Source organism: Perna viridis, chromosome 5 (assembly GCF_037379345.1).
Source record: "Perna viridis isolate PV_CMFRI_1.1 ecotype Kerala chromosome 5, ASM3737934v1, whole genome shotgun sequence".
Classification (NCBI taxonomy): Eukaryota; Metazoa; Mollusca; class Bivalvia; order Mytilida; family Mytilidae; genus Perna; species Perna viridis.
The window spans coordinates 23411274-23436188 of NC_142449.1; the positions used below are offsets into that span (position 1 = coordinate 23411274).

Here is a 24915-nt window from a genome sequence, read left to right on the forward strand (position 1 = left end):
TGTAATAATATTTTACTTTTGTTATCAACATTGTGTATTTAGATTTTTGTGTACATCGTTTTTGATGTGTCTGGATTCTCCTATTATTGACACTAGGGTAGGTTTCCTCTATATCAAGAGATTTTTTTCAGTGGCAGATCTAATGATTCAAAAAAGGGAGACAAATTCACTAGCCCAGCTCTAGTGAATTCCAGTGCTTTCATTATAATCAACCAACTTTATTTAGCCTATATGAGAGGGGGGGTGGGCATGGCTAGAATCTGACTTTGTTTCTTTAATAAACTTATTGTTCAAGTAATGTACAGAACTTGAACAATTGGACATGTAATCATCAGTGAATATTTGTAGTTCAGTACATAAAATAAAATAAATAAATAAACAAAGAGTTGTTTATAGCAATTTACTGAGGTAAGTATTGGTGTACACATAAAACTGTGAGAAATACTAAATATATACATTTTCTTTTTACATTATAAAACAATGTACACAAAAAATAAATAGGTCTTCAAATCCGCCATAGAAAACAGAACTTTGTACAACAAATGTATTGCAGTAATATTTTAATGTCTAGAAATTCCCATTTGTATTAAGGAGTATAAAAATTAAAATTAGATCTCCCTCTTGCTCCCCATTTATTGTCAATAAATGGGAAGTAAATGAGAGATCTAATTTTAATTAGATTAATAATAATTCATGCTAACTTGCCACAAGAGCAATACTCAAATAGTTCATTTTTTCTTAAATTTAAAGCATAACTTGGCAATAAACATATTTAGAAATTAGTCACTACATGCATATTTTACACTTAATTATAACTTGTTTTCCTTAATATTCTCTTTAATCAATCAAGCGATTATATTCATATCCTTGACAAATGCTAATATTGATGCAACATTATTATTCATAGCACAGTGCAGCATTGATTTAAAGGAAAATTTAGCAGCTATTTACTAGCTAACTATACAGCTGTCAGGACCTAAGGTAGGGGAAACAACTCTTACAAATCAATGGAACATTTGTATCCAGACTCTTTACATCAGTCTCATGTAAGCATCAAAGTAACTTGGATTGATTTCATTCTTTTTCAAATGAAAGGTTGAAAGTCTTTGGTGAAATTTAATATGATACAAACATATCAATGATTTCAAGGGTTATGTCCCTTACTGTAGGTCTACCTCCTTAAAATAGATGAACATGTTTGTAATTTAAAAAGAATTGAATGCTTTTTCGTGCACTGGACATAAAAATACTTCCTCATACTTTTATATGTAACAAATGCTATTTCGATGGAAGACAGTTATTAACTCAATACTGGTCATATTTCCCACTAATCTATACACACATCTCATATAAACATGCATTTTCCATATTTAGGTATACTTTAAATTCAGAAATAAATTGCCATGTTTTTATTATTAGAAAAAAAGAGTTTAATTGCCATTTTTAAAATTTGCATTTGAACATTTTCCCTATATTTACACAGGATTTACCAGGATATCCCAAAAATATAAAATCATATTTTGGTAAAAAAAAAATTCCAAAAGTGCAATAATATATGAATGAAATAATTTCTGAATTTGCAGTATGCACACAATAAAAATGTCTTTGGTCATTTTCATTAATCTATCATACCTTTTAACCTCGCCACAAAATCAACAAAAACTTCAGAATCTACTACATTAAGTAGCTGTCTTTGTAAGAATCATGCAAAATCTGAAAAATGTGATACACTCCATAAATAGCTACAGTATTATTTTTGCGATTAAGTTGTTTTATGGGTCTATACTATGAAATGTGTAATTATTCATTCAAATCTGCCTGCTCTTAGGAGATAATCGACATGGTAAATACAGTAGATTCTATTGTATTTGAGCGCCATTCACAGATTTATCTCCCTTCATTTCGAAATCTACAGTGCAGTCTGTATAATTTTTATCTCTTAAGAGCACGGTTTATATGAAAAACCACAAGTTAATTTCTGTTTATTATGACATTTCAAACAAAATATCAAAAATAAAAATATGTAGGCTTTTTACTCATGAATCACATTTTGCATGACCCTCAGCTGGAGTGCTACATAAAATGTCAGATTTGAGGAAGTATATTGGTTAAAATTGCTACACTGTCTGTGAAAAATAACTTAATAATTGAATTTTTAGATCATAAATTTGCTTTTAGGTAAAAAAAAATTCCACGTTAGACAGTATCAAAGGGAGAGAATGTCCCACATGAAATGTTTAAAATTCAACAAGTATGATTCTGTTGTTCTATACATCTTCTAAAATCTTAAAATTTACTCATAAAAGTCAACAATTTCTTTCATTCAATTTTGAAACTTAATGCTGTACATGCATTCATGTAAAATCACACCAGAAATATACAAATACAATTTTCATCAGTAATACTATACTTGTCATGCTAAAGAGCTGACAATGATTTTTTTTTATCAAAAACAAAATAGCACCAGCAATATATATTTTTTCAACAGAAAATTATATATGACTGCTAAACTCACAATTTTCATCATTACTTTAACAAACTAATGAGTTACTTCCCCTGAAAAGTAATTTTAATTTTCCTAACACCATCATTATAATCAACCATGGGTCTTCATAGCTATACTGGTTTATATAGAGGAAAGTATAAAAATCACAGAAAATTGTAAAAATATAATATAGGTAATATCAAAGTTAATAAGAGTGCTGCTAAGGGTTCACTAATTTTGGATAAAGAAGAAAATCATATTTTCTACTTGTTTTCCTTTTAAAGAAAGGTAACTCTTACTATCAGGAGGTGTCTAGTAACTCACAAATTCTGCATGTAAGACAAACATGTAATGCAGAAAAGTTAATCTTTCACATTTAAGGCTAGCCAAAGCCACAATAATTTAACAGTTTTAAAATTAATAAAAAAACAGAAAATGAGAAATGCCACATTTTCATTTAAAAAAATTTGAAATAAATTTTGATTACACTGATATAAACAATGATGCACCAATACATAATGTCACATGATTAAGTCACATGATTAAGTCACATAATCGTAACATGATTTTAAATGATCACTGTAAAGGTACTCTTCAACGAAATGAGCAATGAATTTGATTGGACGAAATTGAAGAGTGGATGACCATGACATCAGGTGACTGAATGCAGCATCAAGGATGTGGCAGTGATTAGCAGTGATTCACTGGTGGATTCTCACAATACATTTCTTTATACCTGAAATATAACGACTGACTGTCAATTTGAGGTGTTCAATTTTACATGATAAGTTATTGATGTTCAATGCCTTGTAAATAAATGTACTTCATCATAAAACAATAAAACACTTCTTGTGAAATTCAATTTTGTGGTATAACACCACCACAAAATCCATGGAAATTATAACCTTATAAACGGAACTACTACCAAAGTACTCAGAAATCATTTAGATGTAGAATCTGCAATATCTTTGTTACAAACTGCAATTCAAAATGAAAAAAAAAAACAAATTGCATATCATACAGCACATGGAATATTTGTTTCACATTATAGTCTAATAAATCAATTTGAGATAAATACTGTAATCTGATTGGTTAAAATAATTTTGTTATATCTCAATGGATAAAAAAATATTGACTCGCCCCTATTCGGTTAAATTCAGAGCTACTTTTCTCATGTTTAAAGATAAAAATATGTTTTAAAATTAATTTATAAGAATTGGCAATAATAAAAATTTTGTCTATTGAAAAATAACCTATTTAAATTTTTATTATTGCCAATTCTTAAAAAACAAAATGGAACTAATCAGCTGAACAAACATATTCATGAATAGACCAATTGCATGTTTCTTGGGTTTCCGTTGGAAATTCAAATTTTAACGTCATGTTGAGTGGGGAGTGTTGGGAGCAAATTGCACCGTTAATTAAGTGCTTTATTTTGTATTAATAATACTTGTATTTAGTTAAAACTTACATCAGTGCTATTAAAGCCTAACGGTTGTACATCCTGTGGGTTGATATGATATTGTCGTGATGGTGATGGTTGGTGAAACTGGTGACTTGGTGACATTTCTTTGGTGAAATTTTCTGATGGCTGGTCCACACAATTACTGGACACATCTGTACCTATGCCACTCTCTGAAAACAATACCAATATTAATTCAGTTAAAAAAATTTTTATGCAAATTTTACATATCACCTTCCAACATTCTAACCACTAGGTAACCTACTTAAGGCTATTCCAAGTCAATTCGTTGGTTCTATGGTCATTTTTATGAAAACCAATGAAGTGAAGACATTAAGTTTTACTGTTACTAATAGGATAATTAATTGGAAAGAGTGAATAACCAAAATGCCATCCCAAGTTCCAAAGAACACATAGATTTATCAAGTGTGCGGAACTTGTTCCATGCACAAGTGAAATCCTGAGGCATTCTTGGCACAAGTGACCATATTTTGGTTATTCACGATAACCAATTGGATTATCCTATTTATTATATAGATTTTCTTCATAATTTATCGATACTTTCAACATGAATTTTAAATTCTGTGATTGGCAGATTGATATTAAAGTCAGAGAATGAAATTGCTGAATTTATTTCACGGTGTGAATTATTGAAATTTATTACACTGGGAACATTTGATAAAACACCGCTATCAATATAAAAATATTAAATACTATACTGCCAAAAATAGGGATAAGGCTGCTTTTTACATGGTTCACAGCCAGAAAACACAATGAGTAAGGTACTTCTTTTGGTTTTTATTTTGTTGATTTTGTGGTTTACAACGAATATTGATAACAAGTTACCATAAAAAGAAAGGGTCAAAGAAAAAAACATATGTTGGCCTAAATTTTAAACAGGAAATTAAAACATCACTCAATATTACTAATTAGTATATTTGTATTTGGTGACAGTTTTAAAGAGAAGATTGTCTTATTGTTTTTCAATCTTATATGGGTGAGTACATGTGGGTAAAACTTTCATGTGACATATTCTCGATTAATCATTTAAGGAGGTAGACCTAGGGTAAGGGAAACGACTCTTGAAATCAGTGATATGTTTGTATCATATTCAATTTCACCAAAGCCTAACAAGCTTTCATTTGAAACAGAATGAAATCAATCCAAGTTACTTTGATGCTTACATGAGATTGATGTAAAATGCAGAATACAAACGTTCCAATGATTTTTAAGACTTGTGTCCCTTACCCTAGATCTACCTCCTTAAGTGTTAAAAAGATGATACAATTCTTAACTTTCTTTATATTTTGTAGTTACATTTGAAAATGACTGCAATGGATGATAAATCTGAAGTTTTCATATATTCCAGTAACCAATTTTTGCAGAAAATTACTCACCGTTTGATAACACTGTGTGAGCAGTATGTCTTGGGCTATCGAATGGATCTCCGGTTACAATAGGGTTCATAAACAGTCCAGAATGACTACTGTTTGATGACGATGTGCTTCCGATTGAGATGATGGAGTGAGGACGTTTGTTGTTTAGCCGTGAATGATCAAATGATGATACAGCTATAGAGTTTCTCATTCTTGCTGCAAAAAAAAAAAAATGTTGGTAATTTGTTTGTTGTAAGATCTTAAAACTCATATTGCTTGTGAGAACTAGATACCAATACACTGTATGCACTTATGTCATCAAAGACAATGTTAAATTGGAAATCTTAAATTCTTAAACTTTTGCTGTGGATATAATTTCTACCATTTTAAATAATTTAATCCTAAGTATTAAAATACCACATGAAAATTGAAGAATTAAAAATTACTATCATTTAAATATATACAATGAATACTAATTTTTGGGGCATAATGCATGAAATTGATAAAGATGTAGAAACCAAATAATAATAGAATCTAGTTAAAACAAACTTACCTCCCCTTCCTCCGACAGCATAATTAATGAACCTGTCCTGTATATTATTAGCACTAGGTTTGATATCTAAACAGGGTTTATTACCTATACCCATGGTGGCCATTTCTGTCATATGGCGATCTGAAAATTAAAAACATAATACACAATATATACTGAAAATAGTTATTTCAGCAATTGTGCAAAAGCAGCAAAAATAAATGTCAGTAGCATTGATAAGTCTAAGTCTGTAAATTTCATCCACAAAAATAAATAGATTATTTTTACAAATTACATTTAATTTAATTGAAACTGACATTGTACCCTAACCATAATAACACTATACTGTTTATTATAAGCTATTTCGGAATTATTGGGGAAATTATATTCACAGAAGTGACAGTATGAAGCTAGCTGTCACCATTTTAAACCATGCATGTGATATATTTCAGTTAAGGACTAAATCTTTAAAGACAAACATCAAATGCCTATTAAAAATCTTACCTCTATTTTTCATGGCTTGATTCCAGAGTACTTTGGAGATATTTTTGGTCCAGTGCAGCTTCACTTCAGAGTTAGGAGCCTGGAGTATATAGTTATCTCCAGAGTTTCTACGTCGGAACCAGATCTCAAACTTATACCCTGATTCCCCATAATTCTCCGTTAGACCTATATCAGCCATCTGAAATATAAATGGCAAACCAAGGTCAAATAATGAACCTTCAAGTTTTGCAATAGTGTAACTTCTAGTTTTCTAATTTTTCATTCCTACCATTTAAAGCATAAAACTATAATTGCTGATTTGTATTTAAAAGTATTTACTTCTCCATACAAAAATGACAAGAATATTTTTCTTTATGCTATCATCCATAACTAAAAATAATAGTGTTTCATTAATGACTACTTATCAACAACACACTATACATAATCTATATCTGTAGATTGCTCAATTTTTCTCAAATGTAATATGAGTAACTTTGGTGATGTGAATACTTCCTTCTTTAGTTAACTACTTTGAACATACATCAGCTGTATTTTGGGGCATACAACATTTTTGTCCTTTTAAAGTAAATCTATTGTGCTTTTCTTTAGGAATGTCACATTTGGAAACATACATACCTTAAAGCTATGTTTATAGACATAGTATTCAGGACCGCCCTGTCTGTTTCTCTTAGTTTTACTGAACAGTATCATATCTTCAAACAGGAAGACGTGACGTAATGATTTCTTCCTCCCCTGCCAAACTAAGAACTCATCCTGTCTCAGTAGTCTTCCTTGCTCCTGGAGATTCACATCACAATCACGCAACGCATCCATGGCAAGGAGATCATTCCCATGTCTCAGTTGAAATTTAACCATCTGCTCGGCAGCCTGTAAATTTGAAGATGTATGTTTGAAAAACAATATTTATTTTGTAAATAAGTTTTACTGCAAATTATTTTTTAAAAATCCATTCAAGTGAAAAAAAGTTTTCCTAATGGATAGCTTAAAATTTTTAAACACTTCTTTTTTATTAAGATGAAATTATAAGAATTAAATTAATCACAAATTTTGTGATCCTCATTTTCTCAGTCAAAAACTCATAACATATACAGGTTGAGTTATCTCCCTTTTGTTAAAAAAAAAAACAAATAACCAAGTGATCTTTTGTTTAATGCATATATTTAATGGCAAAGACCAGCTACATTGTTAAGCTTACAAGCTGAAATCTACAGACAGCCAAACTCATAGATAAAAAGGTAGATTAGTAACACCTACATTTGCAGTGGACATAATTTCTTTGATCTGACGAGTTTATGCAGTTTTTTTAGTTCAACATGAAACTCCCTTAATAGAACCGTTTTAATGTTTTATCATTTTCGGTTTAACTGTTACCTTAAGGTCAAGATATGCTTGGTCTGACTGAGGACATTCCTTCATAATCTGTTTTAACATTAGGGCATATTTGCCCATTCTTTGTACTGGTTTTAACAAATAGCTAGCCAAGTCCATTCTATCCCCTAGTTGTTCTTGTTTACTCTGAAAATATATAAATACTGGTTAATATGTTTGGATTTATGACTTAAAATAAATTAAATACCAGTCCATATAAAATTCAGACACTGCCTATGGTAAGGTTATTCATGGTGTAGAAAACCCCACAGAAATGATGCTTCTTTGGTCTACAAATGCTATATTTTCATGTGACAATGGTCTTTTCTGTATTCATATCTGTACTTTTAAGAAAACTACACTTTAACCTCCCACTAAAATCAACCAAATCAAAGCAAATCAAGAAAGATAACTCTTGCAAAGTGCTAATTTCATGTACAATCTATACAAATCTTATCTCAAAAGTGCAACATCCAGATGAAAAACTTAGACTGGTTATATGGTCCATAGCTGTTTCTGAACAAGAAATAAATGTGACTTTGGTGGGTTTTTGACATGCATGAATCACCTCCTGTCTGATTTTTATCAGGATTGATACTTAATGCTTTTTGTTTATTTTGGTTCCTTGATTTTGAGATCTTTTTTGCTTTTAATTTTCATACATATCCCATGTCAGCATCCCAAATATACTGATTAAGTAATTTCAAAAATAAATATTACAAAAACTAGCAAGAGACAAAATGCTAATATTTTTAATAACTGTCTGAATTCAAAATCAGGCTCACGGTGATATTTTCTGTCCCAACTTAAAAACTGCCATTATTCTGTATAACAGTAACTTAGGATTCTTATTCAAAGACTTACAATGTCCTTTTCAGTCATCTTTGATAAAAAATATATGTGTGCACAGCTATATAGTTATACTTGTATATCATACCTTGAAGAAATGTTTGCCATATTCTGCCATTAAAGCATCAGACTTTGGTTTGTTCTTGTTATATAGGGCATACAAATAGAAAAAGTTCTCCTGAAAATATAGTTTTAAAAAATTGCACTATGAATGATATGAATGACCATTAATAAAAGAGTCTAATTCCCAAACTTCAAATTGTTATAGATTTTTTCACAAACAAAATTAGTTTTCATTACTGATATGATGGAAACTTGTGAGCAAAGCTTATCAGTACTCCTTACTATTCTCCCAAAACCATATAAAAAACCCAAAAGTCATTCAGAAAAACTAATAGGTGGTGTATAATAGCATCATGTGCTAATGAATTAATGAAATTTTCATAAAATTGGGTTCAGCAGTTTGACGGGAATTGTGGATTAGAACTGGGGACAGATGGTCAGACTGACAGCATGGTCACTGGAATCTGAATAATATATTAACCAAGTTCTGTTGAACAACTAACAATGATCATAACAAATCTTAGTACTTTACAGAGTTAAAAAAAATCGTAGAATAATAAATATAATGAAATTCATATCTCAATTGATGAGTAAAAAGAATACATGAATAACTTACATGCATGAGGAAATAATGAGCAATTTGGAATGGTTTCTGCTCACACATCTCCACCTCTCGTAAGAAATACTGACAATGAAATTGATAGATTTTCTCTAAGTTTCCAAATATCACATTACGTTTCCCCCTTAAAGCTTGCGGTACGTCTTCCCTCTGCAATTCAGGGATATAGTTCTCTATAATGTATTGTAATGAGTTGACATAGTCTCGCTCAGTCTGTACCATCTCACACATGACATGGGCAAGGATGCTGAAATAAAATAGTAATGTGAAATTAGTAATGTACTGGTATATACAAACATATTGAACCAACTCTTTCACAATTACTGTAACTCATAAAGTTACATTTTGTGCATTTATAACCCTTTACATGGTTTAGTGTAACTGATCATTAAAAGAGTATGCAAAAATAAGTTTTTTGAATATCCACATTTTTGAAATTTTATTTAATTTTTTTCAAGTATTGTTATAAATCTAGTAAGAAATTTGAACTCTTTTCCAGTAAGAAGCAACTCGTAAAAGAATATTGAATGTGCAGTGATCTCCTTCTGAGGATTCTTAATACATGTATGTTTGTTTATTAAGAAATTAGGAACATTATAATCATAATATGCTACTTGTTTTCACTCTTACCTTTTACTAGAGTCACCACCTGACAGTTTCAGACTGGCTAATGGACCGGTAGGAACATTCCTGTTGAACTCTGATAGATGAGTGTTAACAGACACAGGAGTCCATTCTCTAATTGGTGGACTACCACAGTGGGCTGGACTCCAGTTTCTTGTCGCTGAATTTGTACAAGCATTTTCTTGATCTTCCTCTTCTGGCAAACTGAAATAATTGGAAAAAATAACGGGTCTGTGACTCTGTTATAATTTAAAAACATATTTTAAAATGCTAAAAAGGCCCAATAAAAAAAAATACGCATTTTTAGGAACTTCCTACCTACCCTATTTTTTGGTGTGTACTTTTTCATGGCAGAAGCACTGTTAAACTGTATATTTTGTCCCCCAAAAATATTGTAAAAAACCATACCTACCTACCCTATTTTTTTAATGTATGGAACCTTTAAGAGACATCTTTTACATTTGGCCTTATATACATGTACTTATTCTATGTCTTTCAATTTCATGTAAATTAGACACCCCCTTTTTTTTTGTTGAAAAAAACCATTTTCAGAAATACGTAATCCAAGGATTACATGCTCACTCAAAATGCTTTTTAAAGCTTGCTTGTTGATTTAATGTTTCCTAAAGTTCACTAAATAAATTAAATATTTCCAACCAATAGCCAGGTACATTTGGTTGAAAGAATTCTCCCACACCACAGTCCATTTATGGAAATGGTATGTATAATATTGAACTTGTCTTTCTCAAGTACTGTAGATGATTAAGATCCTTAAGAAGGTCAAATGGTACTTAAGACTTACAATAATTTCTGTCTCCTGTAATTTCAGAAACAACTCTAATATTTTGTTGTTATTGAAATCTTGAATTTAATTATACAAACATTCAATAGTTGCAAAAATAATAACAAGATTTTTTAAAATTTGAAATAATAACATTACAATAATAAATATATGGAAATGAATTAAAATTACTCCCTCAAGACTTGAAATTAAATCATTTTTCACCAACTGTCCAATTGACTGGTTAATGGTCTATTCATAAAGATTAATTCATTAATCAGAGAAGCCAGACTTATCCAAAATTGGGAAGAAAATAAGTTGCCTGAACTTAGAGTGCCTTGATAAAGGACTCTAAACAACAGATGTATTGGACCTGAATCCTAATTATTTAATGTAAATGACCACTGTAACTCAAATTCACCACTTAACAATTTAACTCCCATTCACTGCTTTACTCCTATTCAGGACACTGCCTACCACTATGCCATTTCAACTCTTATTCACAACTAGTGCCATTTCAACTTTTTCACCACTCTGTACAAAACCTTCTATTCAACAGTCTGCTGTTTGAACTTCCTTATACCAATCTGACCACTCTGTACTCCAACTCCCACTCAATAATCTGCACTCCAACTCCCAATCACCACTCTGAACTCCAACTCCCACTCACGACTCTGTACTCCAACTCCCATTCACCACTCTGTACTCCAACTCCCACTTACCACTCTGCAATGCAACTCCTACTCACCACTCTGTACTCCAACTCCCACTCACAACTCCGAACTCCAACACCCACTCATCACTTTGTACTCCAACTCAGACTCAAAACTCTATACTCCATCACTATCTCACCACTCTGAACTCCAACTTCCACTCACCACTCTGTGCTCCAACTCCCACTCACCACTCTCTACTCCAACTCCTACTCACAAGTCTGAATGCCAACTCTCACTCATCACTCTGTACTCCAACTCACTCACCACTCTGTACTCCAACTATGTCTCACCACTTCCACTCAACACTCTGTACTCATTCCTATTCATCACTATGTGTACCAACTCCCACTCACCACTCTGTTCTCCAACTCCCACACACCACTCTGTATTCCAACTCCCACTCACCACTCTGCCAATCTAACCTTCTACATCTCATTCAACTGTCCATTCAGCAAATACACATTCACCATTAAAAAAACTATTTTTTTCCTTCATATAATTCATTTGCAATCTCACTTTTTGTGTAGACACCATGTGAAAAGACACTTAAGTACATGTAATAAAAGTATATTTTTTAACATGAAGTAATTTCCTATTGAGTAAATATCATTCAAAATAAAGCTGGAAAACCTGAATCACTTAAAAAAATAATTCTTATTTTGTCACACCCACACCACTCAAAGTCAGTAGTCTTTCTACTTTAATTTCTTTAAACCTAAAGCAATGAAAGCATATCAATCAATCAATCATTTATCTGTGAAATAATTGTGTTTTCATGGTATCAAAGTCTCACAGTTTTAAATTATAGGTTAAAGAATTTAAAACTTTTTGGCTTTATTTGACCATCTATGTTTCCAGTATTGTTTAAATTTCAAATTCATGGCTTGACCTATCAATGAATATGACACAAAAACTAGAAGACTGTGAACTATAAATAGTTTTCAATATCAACTAGTCCTACTGCAATAATAGCATGAATACAAAGTTATAAAGCACACCTGTCACAGGTATCCCTGGTATATTTGCTCAATGTAGAATCAATAGAAAACTGTGTTTTCTTTGAAATATAAATATTAAAAAAAACATAACTCTCGTTAAACAGTCTAAGAACAAACATAACAAATAAAAAATAATGCTTTACTAAGTGCAGCATGAAATGACTACAGATGTTTTTTTGGCCCTTTTTGCCCCTTATTCATGAATGGTTCCAGTTATAACACCCAATATCAATCCCAGTCTTCCTTTTGTTTAATGGCACCTTGTGGTATAATTTCATAGGGATCCATTCACTTACAGTTAAGTTATTGTCCAGAAATTATGAACATGCTTGTTTCTGGCTCCTTTTTTGGCCCCTAATTCTTACACAGCTCAAGTGACAACCCCTAAAATCAATTCAAGCCTTCCTTTTGTAGTATGGCAGTCATACAAAAATAACAGGAAATATCAAGATAATGAAATTTACTGTTATTTTATATGGGTAGAAAAACTGACAGGATAGGTAACCGTAGAGTAAATTTGCTAAACTGTTTAACAGGAATTTGATGTTGCTTCAATCTGAAATAAAATTCCACAGTATGGCATATGTACTTGTATATAAAGCTTGTCTGAAAAAATTAAGTGGCTGTGATATCAAGTTGCAGAAAAAAGGACAAATAGACACCATGATCACTGTACATCTCCCACTTTCAAAGCTGTGGGTATAACGTAGAAACACAAACTGTTTTTAGAGTCACACAACAATCTCATATCTTTTATAAATATTTTGATCTGAAGAAATATTCCAAGTCCTCCCTTCAATTTAATATGGTCTTCCCCTTAGTAATAGTCTTAGGCTTGTTGCTTCTACAACTATACTTTTAGTTATATGCATTATTACAAGCTTAGGAACCGAAAATTTAACAATAATTTATTTAATTCACATTTATATATCACCATAGGCAAATGTACTCTTTTCAAATTAGTATGAATTCTTGGTACCTCATTCATGAAAATGCTCAATGACTTTGTAGACAGTAACAGAGTAAAAGACAAATGGCTAATACACCTGTTTTGCAGCCATCTAGCCATCTAATTAAAAAAAACAAACTAACCTGGAAAGACTGTCAGAACTAGCTGTGATCATACTAATGGGACGAAGACTTTTTGGGTGAGGATTTCTTGGAGGAGGAGAACTTTTTGATTCATCCTCCTCAGGAATGACATAGCTAGGCAATGGAGCACTAGTCCTTTTTTGTAAATTAGAATGTCCGTTTTCTAAAATGCCACTTCCATCAAGAGATTGCACTGTAGTCCGTTTTAACATTTTTTTCACAGGTCTATTGTGTGAAGACAAAGTATTCCCCGGCTCCTGTGGAGTTTTAAAAACTGGGTCACCAGGACCAGTTGAGGCTGTTTTTTGTTCAGTTTGTTTGCACTGTTCACTGTCCTGTGCATCCTCAGTTAAATCCTCTCGAGATGATTTCAGAGTTATATCATTTAAAACTTTTGGAATAGATGCAACAACATGGTCAGATAAATCCTCTGTAATAAAGGAACCTCCAGAACTAGGTGAAAATGTACTTTCTGACACACACTTTCTAAAAGCTGGATGGATTGCACGATTAGGAATGGCGGGAGTACTAGACATGGCAGGCTGCCACTTACTTCCCGGGAGTTCATATGAAGCACTCATTTGATTTGGATCTTTCACACAAATCCTTTCAGGGCTCCTGTGTGGAGAACCTACACTGTGCTGTGGAGAAAGATTTTTTTCTTGTATCATTTTTTCCTTAGCTCGTCTTAAAGTTCCAAGTCTGAGATTCAACAAATTGTTGGTTTCAACACATCTGGCTTTTGCCACACGACATTGTTCTAATAGTTTCTCGTTTTGCAGTTTCTGGGCAAGTTCTGACATACTGGCAAAAGTTGCCTCTGTCATTGCTGGATGGTGGCGTAAGTAAAGCTCTAAACTACGAAGCAATTTTTCTAATCCTTCTAGAGTTGTAGAATGATCCATCTTCATGCTAGCAACATATTTCATGGCCTCTAAAGCCCATTCATAGCTCTGAAAAAAAAAAAAAAAGTAAATCATGACAGCAAAATTTGAATCTTTCTATCTAAATTTCATTAAATTCAGCAGGTCTAGCAAGAATTTCAATGCAAAAAATTCACATTTTTCAGAAAAAAAAAAGAAAAAAAAACACACACAAAAACAAAAATGGATACCTCAAAAAAATATCACAGATATTTATGTTTCCACAATTTTAACCTAACAACAATTTGTCTTACCAGTTATTGATCCCACTAAACAATATTATTTTCTTTTGATTTACTCATCTACAATCAATGGCAAAAACAAATTTATAAATCAGTGAAATGAAATCCATGCCAACAAAAACTGCTGAAACCAAACATCCAAAAATATTCAACTCAGAAATAAAATAAAATAATGTATGTTTAATACTCCACTCACAAATATACAACTTAGGATCAAAAGCAAACTAAAGTTTGTATTAATCCCTTCAAATTGAAAACAAACTTGCGAGATTCAGATCGTCCTTTGGTATACAAAACGTGTGAAACAACTCAGCATAACAACTGGGCATATTTTACCTTGAGGCAACATTCGTCAAAACAGTTTAAGATAGGTGTGATAATAATCATGAAATTAGCACTTGAAATCTACAGGATACTGGCACTTCTTGTCAAGACTTTGATATTGAGATGTTTGGGAACAGAATAAGCCCATTAAGACTATGTTTTTTATCCCAAGTTTTTTTTTACTTACAATTAATACATATTGTTCAATAATATGGGCATTAAGTGGTATGATTTATCTTTCCTCATTATATTCACACTTTGTATTATTGAATAACAAGATCCACAAACAGAAGGAGCTTTAGAACTATACATAGTAAGGCACTAAGTGCAAAATCTAATACATGTATAACCATACATAGCAAGGTAGACTTCTTTAACATGATACAATGGTGTATGCAGATTTGTTTATCTCGCACAAACATAATGTATAATACATTGTGAAACCTGTCTAAAAAGAACCATAAATACACTGGAAACCTGTCTTAATAGAACCATGAATACACTAGAAACCTGTGTAAGTAGAACCATGAATACTCTGGAAACCTGTCCAAACTGAACCAGGAATACACTGGAAACCTGTCTTAATAGAACCATGAATACACTAGAAACCTGTGTAAGTAGAACCATGAATACTCTGGAAACCTGTCCAAACTGAACCAGGAATACACTGGAAACCTGTCTTAATAGAACCATGAATACATTAGAAACCTGTCCAAATAGAACAATGAATACACTAGAAACCTGTCTTAATAGAACCATGAATACACTGGAAACTTGTCCAAACTGAACCAGGAATACACTGGAAACCTGTCTTAATAGAACCAGGAATACACTGGAAACCTGTCTTAATAGAACCAGGAATACACTAGAAACCTGTCCAAACTGAACCAGGAATACACTGGAAACCTGTCTTAATAGAACCATGAATACACTAGAAACCTGTGTAAGTAGAACCATGAATACACTGGAAACCTGTCCAAATAGAACCATGAATACTCTGGAAACCTGTGTAAGTAGAACCATGAATACACTGGAAACCTGTCCAAATAGAACCATGAATACACTGGAAACCTGTCTTAATAGAACCAGGAATACACTGGAAACCTGTGTAAGAAGAACCATGAATACACTGGAAACCTGTCCAAATAGAACCATGAATACACTGGAAACCTGTCTTAATAGAACCATGAATACACTGGAAACCTGTTCAAACTGAACCAGGAATACAATGGAAACCTGTCTTAATAGATCCATGAATACACTGGAAACCTGTGTCAGTAGAACCATGAATACTCTGGAAACCTGTCCAAATAGAACCATGAATACACTGGAAACCTGTCTTAATAGAACCATGAATACTCTGGAAACCTGTCCAAATAGAACCATGAATACACTGGAAACCTGTCCAAATAGAACCATGAATACACTGGAAACCTGTCCAAATAGAACAATGAATACACTGGAAACCTGTCTTAATAGAACCATGAATACACTGAAGACCTGTCTGAACAACACACCTTCTGAAGCCTCCAATTCCAGTTCCATTGCATTTTAAATCTGCCTAAATGGAACACTGGAACTGAACAATAGGGGTTCTGTTTAGACAGGATATACTGCCCAATTTATATTCTTATTTAATGAATTTTATAGATGATCTTCTTTAATACATGATCTGCAGAATTTGTCAATATAGTTTTATATATGTAAAAGGTGTAATTGAGGAAAATGTGAAAATTAAGAAAATTTATTCCTAAGAATGCTTGCTTCCTTCTCACAAGTCTGCCAACAATCTTACCTTATCAAGCAAGTGGTAGCATTTAGTTGTGCTCTCAATCCTTTCCCTAGTAGCCTCCAGACGCTGTGTAAAGTCCTGCAAATGTTTCTTTAGATTACGGGCAAGCTCTTTGTACCCAGTCACATCGTCAAAATCTCCTGACTGAGCCAGGATACTGGCTTCTTCTAACAAATCATTCCCCTTCTCTATATAAGACTGTAATAAAAAAAGACATGGTTTTAAATGGAGGTAAACATGAAATACGATCAGTTTTATAACAATAGAGGAGGATACTGGCTTTAATCCTTCATCAAAACCATGCAAAACTACTATAAAAGATAGGATTGTACACAAGAAATTTGAAAAGTGTTATTAGACCAGAGAAAGATACTAGGTGGATTTTTTTGTAAGATATTACCTTTCTCATTCACTGAACATCCTTAATAAAAGAAATCATGGTTTAGAATCAGGGTACACAAAAGATGTGACAAACATTTTAACATTAGACACTGGTAGGTCTGGACAACAATGAAATATCATCTTACGAGTATTGTATGGTTAACATAAGGGGGAAAGATGGTATAGCTGTTACATGTACATGACTACAGACACGAGATGAGACATATATAGTCACCTTGTCTTACAGGGCAATACCTTTCACCTCAAATAACAGCATCAATAGTTCTATTAGGGGTAAAAGGGCATTACTTATTTAGTACATTGAAACCTAAGCTTTGCTTCATGTTAAAGATGGTGAGGCCTCTTGATACTGCTTTAAAATGGAGACTATATTGGCTTAGTTATATAAAATGCCATTTAACATATAAGGGCTAAGTTCAATGGAAATAGTTTAAGTCAATCCTAAAATGAGTTACACATTTGTAAAGCACAGTACCCAGGATATTCTCAGACCTGCAAAAAAAGTACAAACAAAAATTTGCATGAGAGAATTAACTCCTCAGACATGCACACCATACTAAAGAAATATCAGTAATGATGGATTGGCAATGTTCTTAGGAAACCAATTATGAACTTCACCAAATCGTTTCTTAGATGGATTTTAGAAGGTAAACAAAAACAGGGTCCCCCAAAGACCACCTGGAGTCAACCTGTTAAAGTGAAAATGAAATATATGGGAATGACCTGGAGTGATCTGGAAAAGATAGTAAAGGATAGAGCACAGTGGAAAAGACTAGTCCTTGCCATATGTGCCTCCAGGTGCAGCATGGTCCAGGTAAGTACTCACGATAAGTGGTTATTGATAGTTAACTTTTCAGGTACAAGTTCAAATACAAAAAGTTTCTTTCATCCCACCCTAGACTAGTACCGGTGTTCTTACCATATAGAACTATGGATGTGGATTAATACTAGAACAAATAATATCATATTTTAGTGGTTAACCTCCCATCAGCAGTAGTAGAACCAATGTAAACGAAGATCTTTACCCAAAAGTAAATAGTATGCCAGAAGCACTCAAAATTGGAAACGTCTATTACAAAACCCCCCAATGTAGTCTTATTTGTTGATCAGAGTAATCAATTTATAAGACTGGCCATCTGGACTTCTTAGTCAAGAATTCATATTTTATTCTTTAGTAAATATAACATTAGTTGCTAATTACTTCCTGCTTAAAGAACTAGTGAAATTCTGTTTAATGCTTTCCATAAGTTGAAATGTATTTGTAACACTATACTTAGATTCTATTTGACAGAATGATTTGTCATTTACTATAGTACTTCCTCATCGACAATCCTGAAAATTCCTGGGAAGTCTTAGGAAAGAATATTTACACATTATAGGCTTTTCTTGTTTCTACATTTCTTATGTACTAAGGGGTAGTCATATTTGAAGCACGTGCATTTAGATTTGAACTTTGACCATAATGGTTATTTCAGTAAGAACAATATATACTAGAAAATTGCAGATAGGTTTAATTATATTATTTGCACATGAGGGTTTAATTCTTTATAACTTCTATATGATGATAAATTATGTATCCTTGTGGCCTTTTTTCCATAAGTTTAGAAATCTACTTCCTATTCTCAAAATACATAATTTGGGCACTTTTCAGCAAAACCAATCAAAGCAAAAATGATGAAAATTTACTTCAATGTACTTAAAATGCTTCAACATTTGGGCATGTACTTACTAAGGACAAAAAACTTTCAGGGATTCAAAAAGAAATGGAATTTCAACAGATTATTTCCTATTTCTGGCAAAATCAATCTTTCAGCTAAATATGATCATTGCATGTCAATCTCCATGATTAATTCCTTTCGCAAAATCAACATCAATACACAGAAAGTGCAGGCCAGAAGTGGATCTTTGACAGGCCTTCACTCAAAATAAAACTCTCAGCAAACACGAATTCCCAAACCTAGTCTCACATGAACTAAGTGATAATATTGCTAACTTTCTCAGTTAGTGATTCAATTAACAGAAAAAAAAAGTCACTTATGTCTTCCAGGATAGACCCTGATCCAATTATCTGAAAATACAGGCCTCCTGGTTATACACTTGATGAGGATAGAATTGAACCATCTAAGAATTAATGAATCGTTTTTTGTAGACAAATTGTTAAATGGTGCTGCCTTTCTAGCCTTATTGATCATTGAATGATAAATTACTAGATTATCACCCTAAAGCACTTTGGTCTTATTTACCCTTCCAAGAAAATGGCTGAAAATTTACTTGCTTATTCTTACGGAAAGAAGTAGCAGGAAATGTCAGCAGAAAGGAAATGGAAAAAAAATTGTTATATATAAGATGCTGAATACTAAATACATCATTAGGGTAGTTCTATGGGCAGAGCAGATCACAAATAGCACTGCAAATATAATCCTTAAAGTGTTTGAAATAAAGTAAATCAATTGTCCATCCAGTGGATAAGTTGTAGGGTTAAAACACCCTCCCAATTTGTTAAAAACATCGTTTGTTTTACACATGTATTACTACTTTAAAAAAAATGACCTATAGTAATCTGGAACACTATTTCTTCTGGAACCTACTCTTTTTGAAATCTCTGAATCTGCACTAGTTTGTGTATATATAACAACAACAATTTTTAGATGTAATTTTGTATGATTTCACATCACTGAGTTCTGTTTTAGAAAAGACAAATATAACAATTAGAGCTTCTGCTGCCTACAAAAGGACACACCCCCTTCTGGTTCTAAAGTTCAAAGGGGAATAACTTCCACAAAACTAAATGGATAATAAATTCCTAGTAATATGCACAAAAACATATCATTTTCCAACTGCTTACAAAGTTTCATGAAAATTTAGTTCAGTATTTTCCAGGAAGTTGTACTTACAATTGTGTGAGGGACAGACAGACAAACAGATGGACAGTGCAAAAACAGTTTGTCTTCCAACCAAAGTTTTGGAAGACATACTCAGACAAAAATTGGGCAGATACTTTTCTGTGGACACTTATACTTTATTCAACTATAAAATATCTGTGAAATGAACAAGCTTCCTGTAATGTGCACACAATCATTTTGCTATTAACAGAGTATATTTATACAAAGCCTGGAGCTAAAAGCACTAAAAATTTCTGACACTATCATATGATCAGTATAAATCGAGCATAATATCATGACTTAAAACATGAGAGAACAAACAACCCATATTCTGTAAAGTCGATAAATTAAAAAAGATAGATACTGTATAAAAGTGTGACCAAAATATACATCTTACAAGCAGTTAATATACATGTACATACAGGTACTACATATGAAAAGGCTAGAAAGTATATTTTACCCCCAGTATTTCACTCTCAATACTTAATACCCTTTTCACAAAGAACTAAAACTTACATGTACATCATGTACTATTTAAATCATTAATATTACATGAGTTTTCCAGTGTTTCTGTCACAGAAAACTTCAACCCAAGATTTACATGTGGTGACACAATGTTTTCTCAAACTTATTAAAATTCAAATACAAACAGATTTAAAACTAAAGAAAATTGGAATACCTAATCCCAAACTTCTATGATTGGACATTGGATAAATCAAATAGAGCAAAGATCAAGTTATATATCTTACCATGGCACTGAAATGGAACTTCTCAAAGTCCTTCTGTTGAGATCTGATAGACTTCAGATTGTCAGCCAAATTGGAGTACCTTTCAGCTATCTGTCCTCCATGACTTTGGAGCCAACTTATAACCTGCAAAAAACCATAAAATTCATAACATGGATGAATATACCCAAAATGATCCATTCAATTCAGATCACAATTTAACTCAAAGATGGAGTGTCTCAATAAAAATACTTAATACACTCCCCCTCTGACCATGTTTGTCAAATAGGAACTGAAACAAAATACAACGAAAATTCTGAAGAACAAAAAGCAATTATTAGAAAAGGAGAACACAGTTTGTAGCATTTCTCAAGAGCAAAATAATAAATAACGATAGTATCATGAGATATAAAATACTGTAAAAGAAGTACTTTAAGCATTGGGCGAATTTTTGTTAACTACAATATTGTTTTTCACACTGGTGAATATCATAGCCTGCCCATAACCCTGATCAAATATCAATGTAATAGGCAAAACCAAATGGCCTGCCCATAACCCTGATCAAATATCAATGCAATAGGCAAATCCAAATGGCCTGCCCAATACCCTGATCAAATATCAATGTAATAGGCAAAAACAAATCAGCAGCTGCAAAAAATTAGGGTTTACAGTAAAACTAAATGAAAGCATTACTTACATATCACAAGCAATGCAAAATCTCAGACACTGGTCAAGAAGATAAGTAATATAGATAGTATTAATCACAGCCATCAGACTATCTGTACCAAATCAATTATTTCTTCTATATAGATATAACATGACAGGAAAAAGACATTAAAAATAATTCCAACCGAAATTCATCATCTCCCTTCATTTACATGTCAAACCAGTAAACAAGATAAATTAACCTAGTCCTTGCATCCTGTACATCATAGAATTTCAAAGTAGCAATCTGATGTAAGTTCGGCGACTCTTAACAAATTCAAACCTCATTTAGCCTGTCAATAGCAGACACCTTATGTGGGAAGACATTATCGATTAATTTTCTCAGATTGTCAAGCTCCTAGTAGCTAAGCCTGATTGCGAATTTCCTTAAATGATGGCTCTTCCGTTTATTTCTACTCTATCTGACTATCAATTACTTTGCCGCTTTTGATAAAATCTGTTTTCTGTATAAATTCATTAGAATTAAGAGCTTTTCTGGATAAATTGTTTTCCGAGGCCACCAATGGAAAATGAATTTTGGAGAGCAATTCACTCAGTCAGTAGTAAAGGAAATGTTGTAGCAGTATGTTTAATGATGAAACAATTAATTTTACAATCTTTATTTTTATGTAAAAAGGGAGAATGCTATAACTTGAAAATAAAGATAGAAAAAAAAATAGACAAAATCTAAGGAGAATGGATATGGTGAAAATTCAGAGGAGACAACAATCCAACAACGGGATGAAAAATGTCAGAAGTACAATTCAGAGAGATCAGAAAAACATTGCAAAAACAAGAAAACAGGAGTAAGAGATGATCCACATACACAATATAGACAACATAATACAATTACATGTACATGTATATGTACAAACTGAAGATAAGAAAGAAAAAAGAAGTACTAGCATTATGAAGTACAAAAAAAAACCAGGAGTGATATCAGGATGGTAAACATGTCCTGCTTCATATGGAGAAATTGACTACTAAAGTCTACAACAGTAAGACAAGTTTTTTGTCAAAAGTCACCAAAAAATTGAGCAAGCAAGGCTGGTTTCATTAGTACATACATGTATGACATTTCCATATACCAGAACATGCACTAATTTCATTCTTTTTGACATTTTTAATGCATTCCAAACTCATGGTCAGGCCTTGTTGTAGTTTTCTGTATTCACAGCCTTTGAAGTTTTTATGATAGGTAATGCCTATACATTCCAAACTTATAAAGCCCTTTCTTTGTAGTTTGTATGAACAAGAAAGGTCAACTAAAACAGTCTGAACATGAGAATAAAACATTGTTTATCACTTATTATATATAACAAGAGAATGTTCTGTAAGGACTAAAATAGTACTACAGGAATTTATAAAAACTAGGCAGCTAATTGTTTGAGGAATTAACCAGAAGTATAGTAAGTCAACTTACAAAAACACATTCCTTATGTATGTAAAAAGCTGACAGAATAATCTATCTCTATTAGGATATCAACAAAAAATATCTTCCTTTATTTACCCTACATGTGATACCTTACTTGTAAACCAAATTTAAATGGAGTCTGAATGGTTGAGGAAACATTTTGTGAACAATAAATATTGACAGACAAATAAACTTACAGACAGACAGACTTGCTAATAATGTGATTTATGTGTGCCCTCTTTAAATTTACAGCAATTGTCATTGAAAAGCAGTACAAATGTATGTAGCAGAATAATAGGAGTAGGTTTACTTGATACTAAAGACAAATTCCCAGGTGCGGATCCAAGGACTGGTGTACCGGGCGTATGCCCCCTTAATCGGAAAGAAAAAAAATATTACCACAAGTTTCACCCCATAATATTTTTTGCCTTGCTTTGCACTGCATTTTTTTCAATTAACGCCCTCCCCCCCTAACTCAAATCCTGGATCCGCCCCTGAAATCCTACCTTGTGTTGTTACATAAATTCATTATTCAATGTCCTTTTGAGAAATTTTACATCAGAAAAGGTAATTTTTGATTAAAAAAGCTCAGAAAAAATCCTAGTCTCATACAAAAATATATACATTTCAGTGTAAACAATGTGACAATTACACAGCATTACGATGAAATTGAACACCTGAAAATAGACAAGACTCCGAACATAATATGACAGAATACTGAGGCCTCTAAAAAGTTTTCTTAAAGATGACAATTTTTTCAATCATTTCTAAACAACACATTTACAATACCTTGAGTAAACGATTAAATCCTCATGCATTAAAAGTGATCAGTATATCTCAATAATGATACTGTACAACATGTTGCACAGAGGTACATTAAGGAGAAGTAAAAAAATTACAGGAGCAAAATCCAGGTAAATTGGGGTTGTTTTTTATTACAAATTTTGAAAACTTTTTAAAATGTACGAAACTTAGTAACTGGGTATTATCACAAGTTTCATCTTCTATTTTGTTGTGAGTTTAAACTTCTTTTGACTTCATTAAGCTGTCAGTCAAAATCCTTCTTAAAATTGTCTAATATTTTTACCATAAAATTAAAATTTGTAAATCTTTTATATCCTGTAATCTTTTTTTAGATTAAGTGTGTCCATTAGTAGTATTGGCAGATCCATAAATGTACATAAAAAAGGGGGTTACAATCAAGAAATTTAGAAAAAGGGTGGGAATTCCAGACTAGTATTTCCAACTCCCTCAACCCTCCCCTGGATGTGCCATCATGTATGTCGAAATTAAGGTATTTAAGGTATAAATTAAGCCATAGACTTTCTTTCATTTAAGTTTTTCTTAACTTTTTAAATGTTAGAGCTAATCTGACATGCATCTAGCTGATAGTTGATGTAGCACCAGTCTAACATGTAGTGCATTTTATTCTTTCATTGGTAACTTATCATTTATCTGATACAAAATTGTGGGTGCTAAAGTTTCTGCAAAAAGATAGCAAAATCTATGAGTAATACCTGTGTATCACTTTGAAATATTCATGCATTTTGTATGATATCATAGAAATAAATAGAGATTATTTCTCCACTTGCAAGCTTCAGAGAGCATGTTAAAATCTTAATTTTACCACAGAGAGTAGGGAAGTAGTTTAAATCAAGAAAACACTGAGGGAGAAATGGTTTCTCCTATGAAATATGTAGAATACTTGGAAAATGTGAAAGAAAGAGAAACCACTTGCAGAAATTTAATCCCTGCTAGATGGTTAAAGAGAAGCATTTGTAATTATCAGCTTAGAATCTGAGAAACAAAAAATGTAGTGTTATGAAAGCAAGCTAAAAAAAAATGTTAAACAGTTCAGATAAGGATCTAAAACGAAAGTCTTACCAATCACAATATTTAAAAAAAAAATTAGAAATCAAATCAAAACATTATTATTATTATAACATCTGCTTAAAAACTATATACATGTATCAGTACAGCATAATTTTGGAATATAATTTAAACAAACATAAAATTTTGTTTCATAGTTCTTTTAATAGA

General features: G+C 32.2%; 1 protein-coding gene across 1 annotated transcript in view; it reads right to left on the reverse strand.

Moving 5' to 3' along the window:
• Positions 1-386: 386 nt before the first annotated feature.
• LOC148616575 (uncharacterized) overlaps positions 387-24915 on the reverse strand; it is a 95209-nt gene continuing 70680 nt past the window's right edge. The window contains exons 12-24 of the mRNA XM_088583777.1: positions 20781-20903; positions 16751-16945; positions 13467-14419; positions 9886-10083; positions 9253-9502; positions 8662-8751; positions 7728-7871; positions 6972-7223; positions 6357-6534; positions 5877-5996; positions 5345-5539; positions 3957-4120; positions 387-3221 (exon numbers count right to left, since the gene is read on the reverse strand). Coding sequence (XP_088439903.1) covers positions 3216-3221; positions 3957-4120; positions 5345-5539; positions 5877-5996; positions 6357-6534; positions 6972-7223; positions 7728-7871; positions 8662-8751; positions 9253-9502; positions 9886-10083; positions 13467-14419; positions 16751-16945; positions 20781-20903 — 2868 coding nt within the window. The 3' untranslated portion in view covers positions 387-3215. The remainder of the gene's footprint in view (positions 3222-3956; positions 4121-5344; positions 5540-5876; positions 5997-6356; positions 6535-6971; positions 7224-7727; positions 7872-8661; positions 8752-9252; positions 9503-9885; positions 10084-13466; positions 14420-16750; positions 16946-20780; positions 20904-24915) is intronic.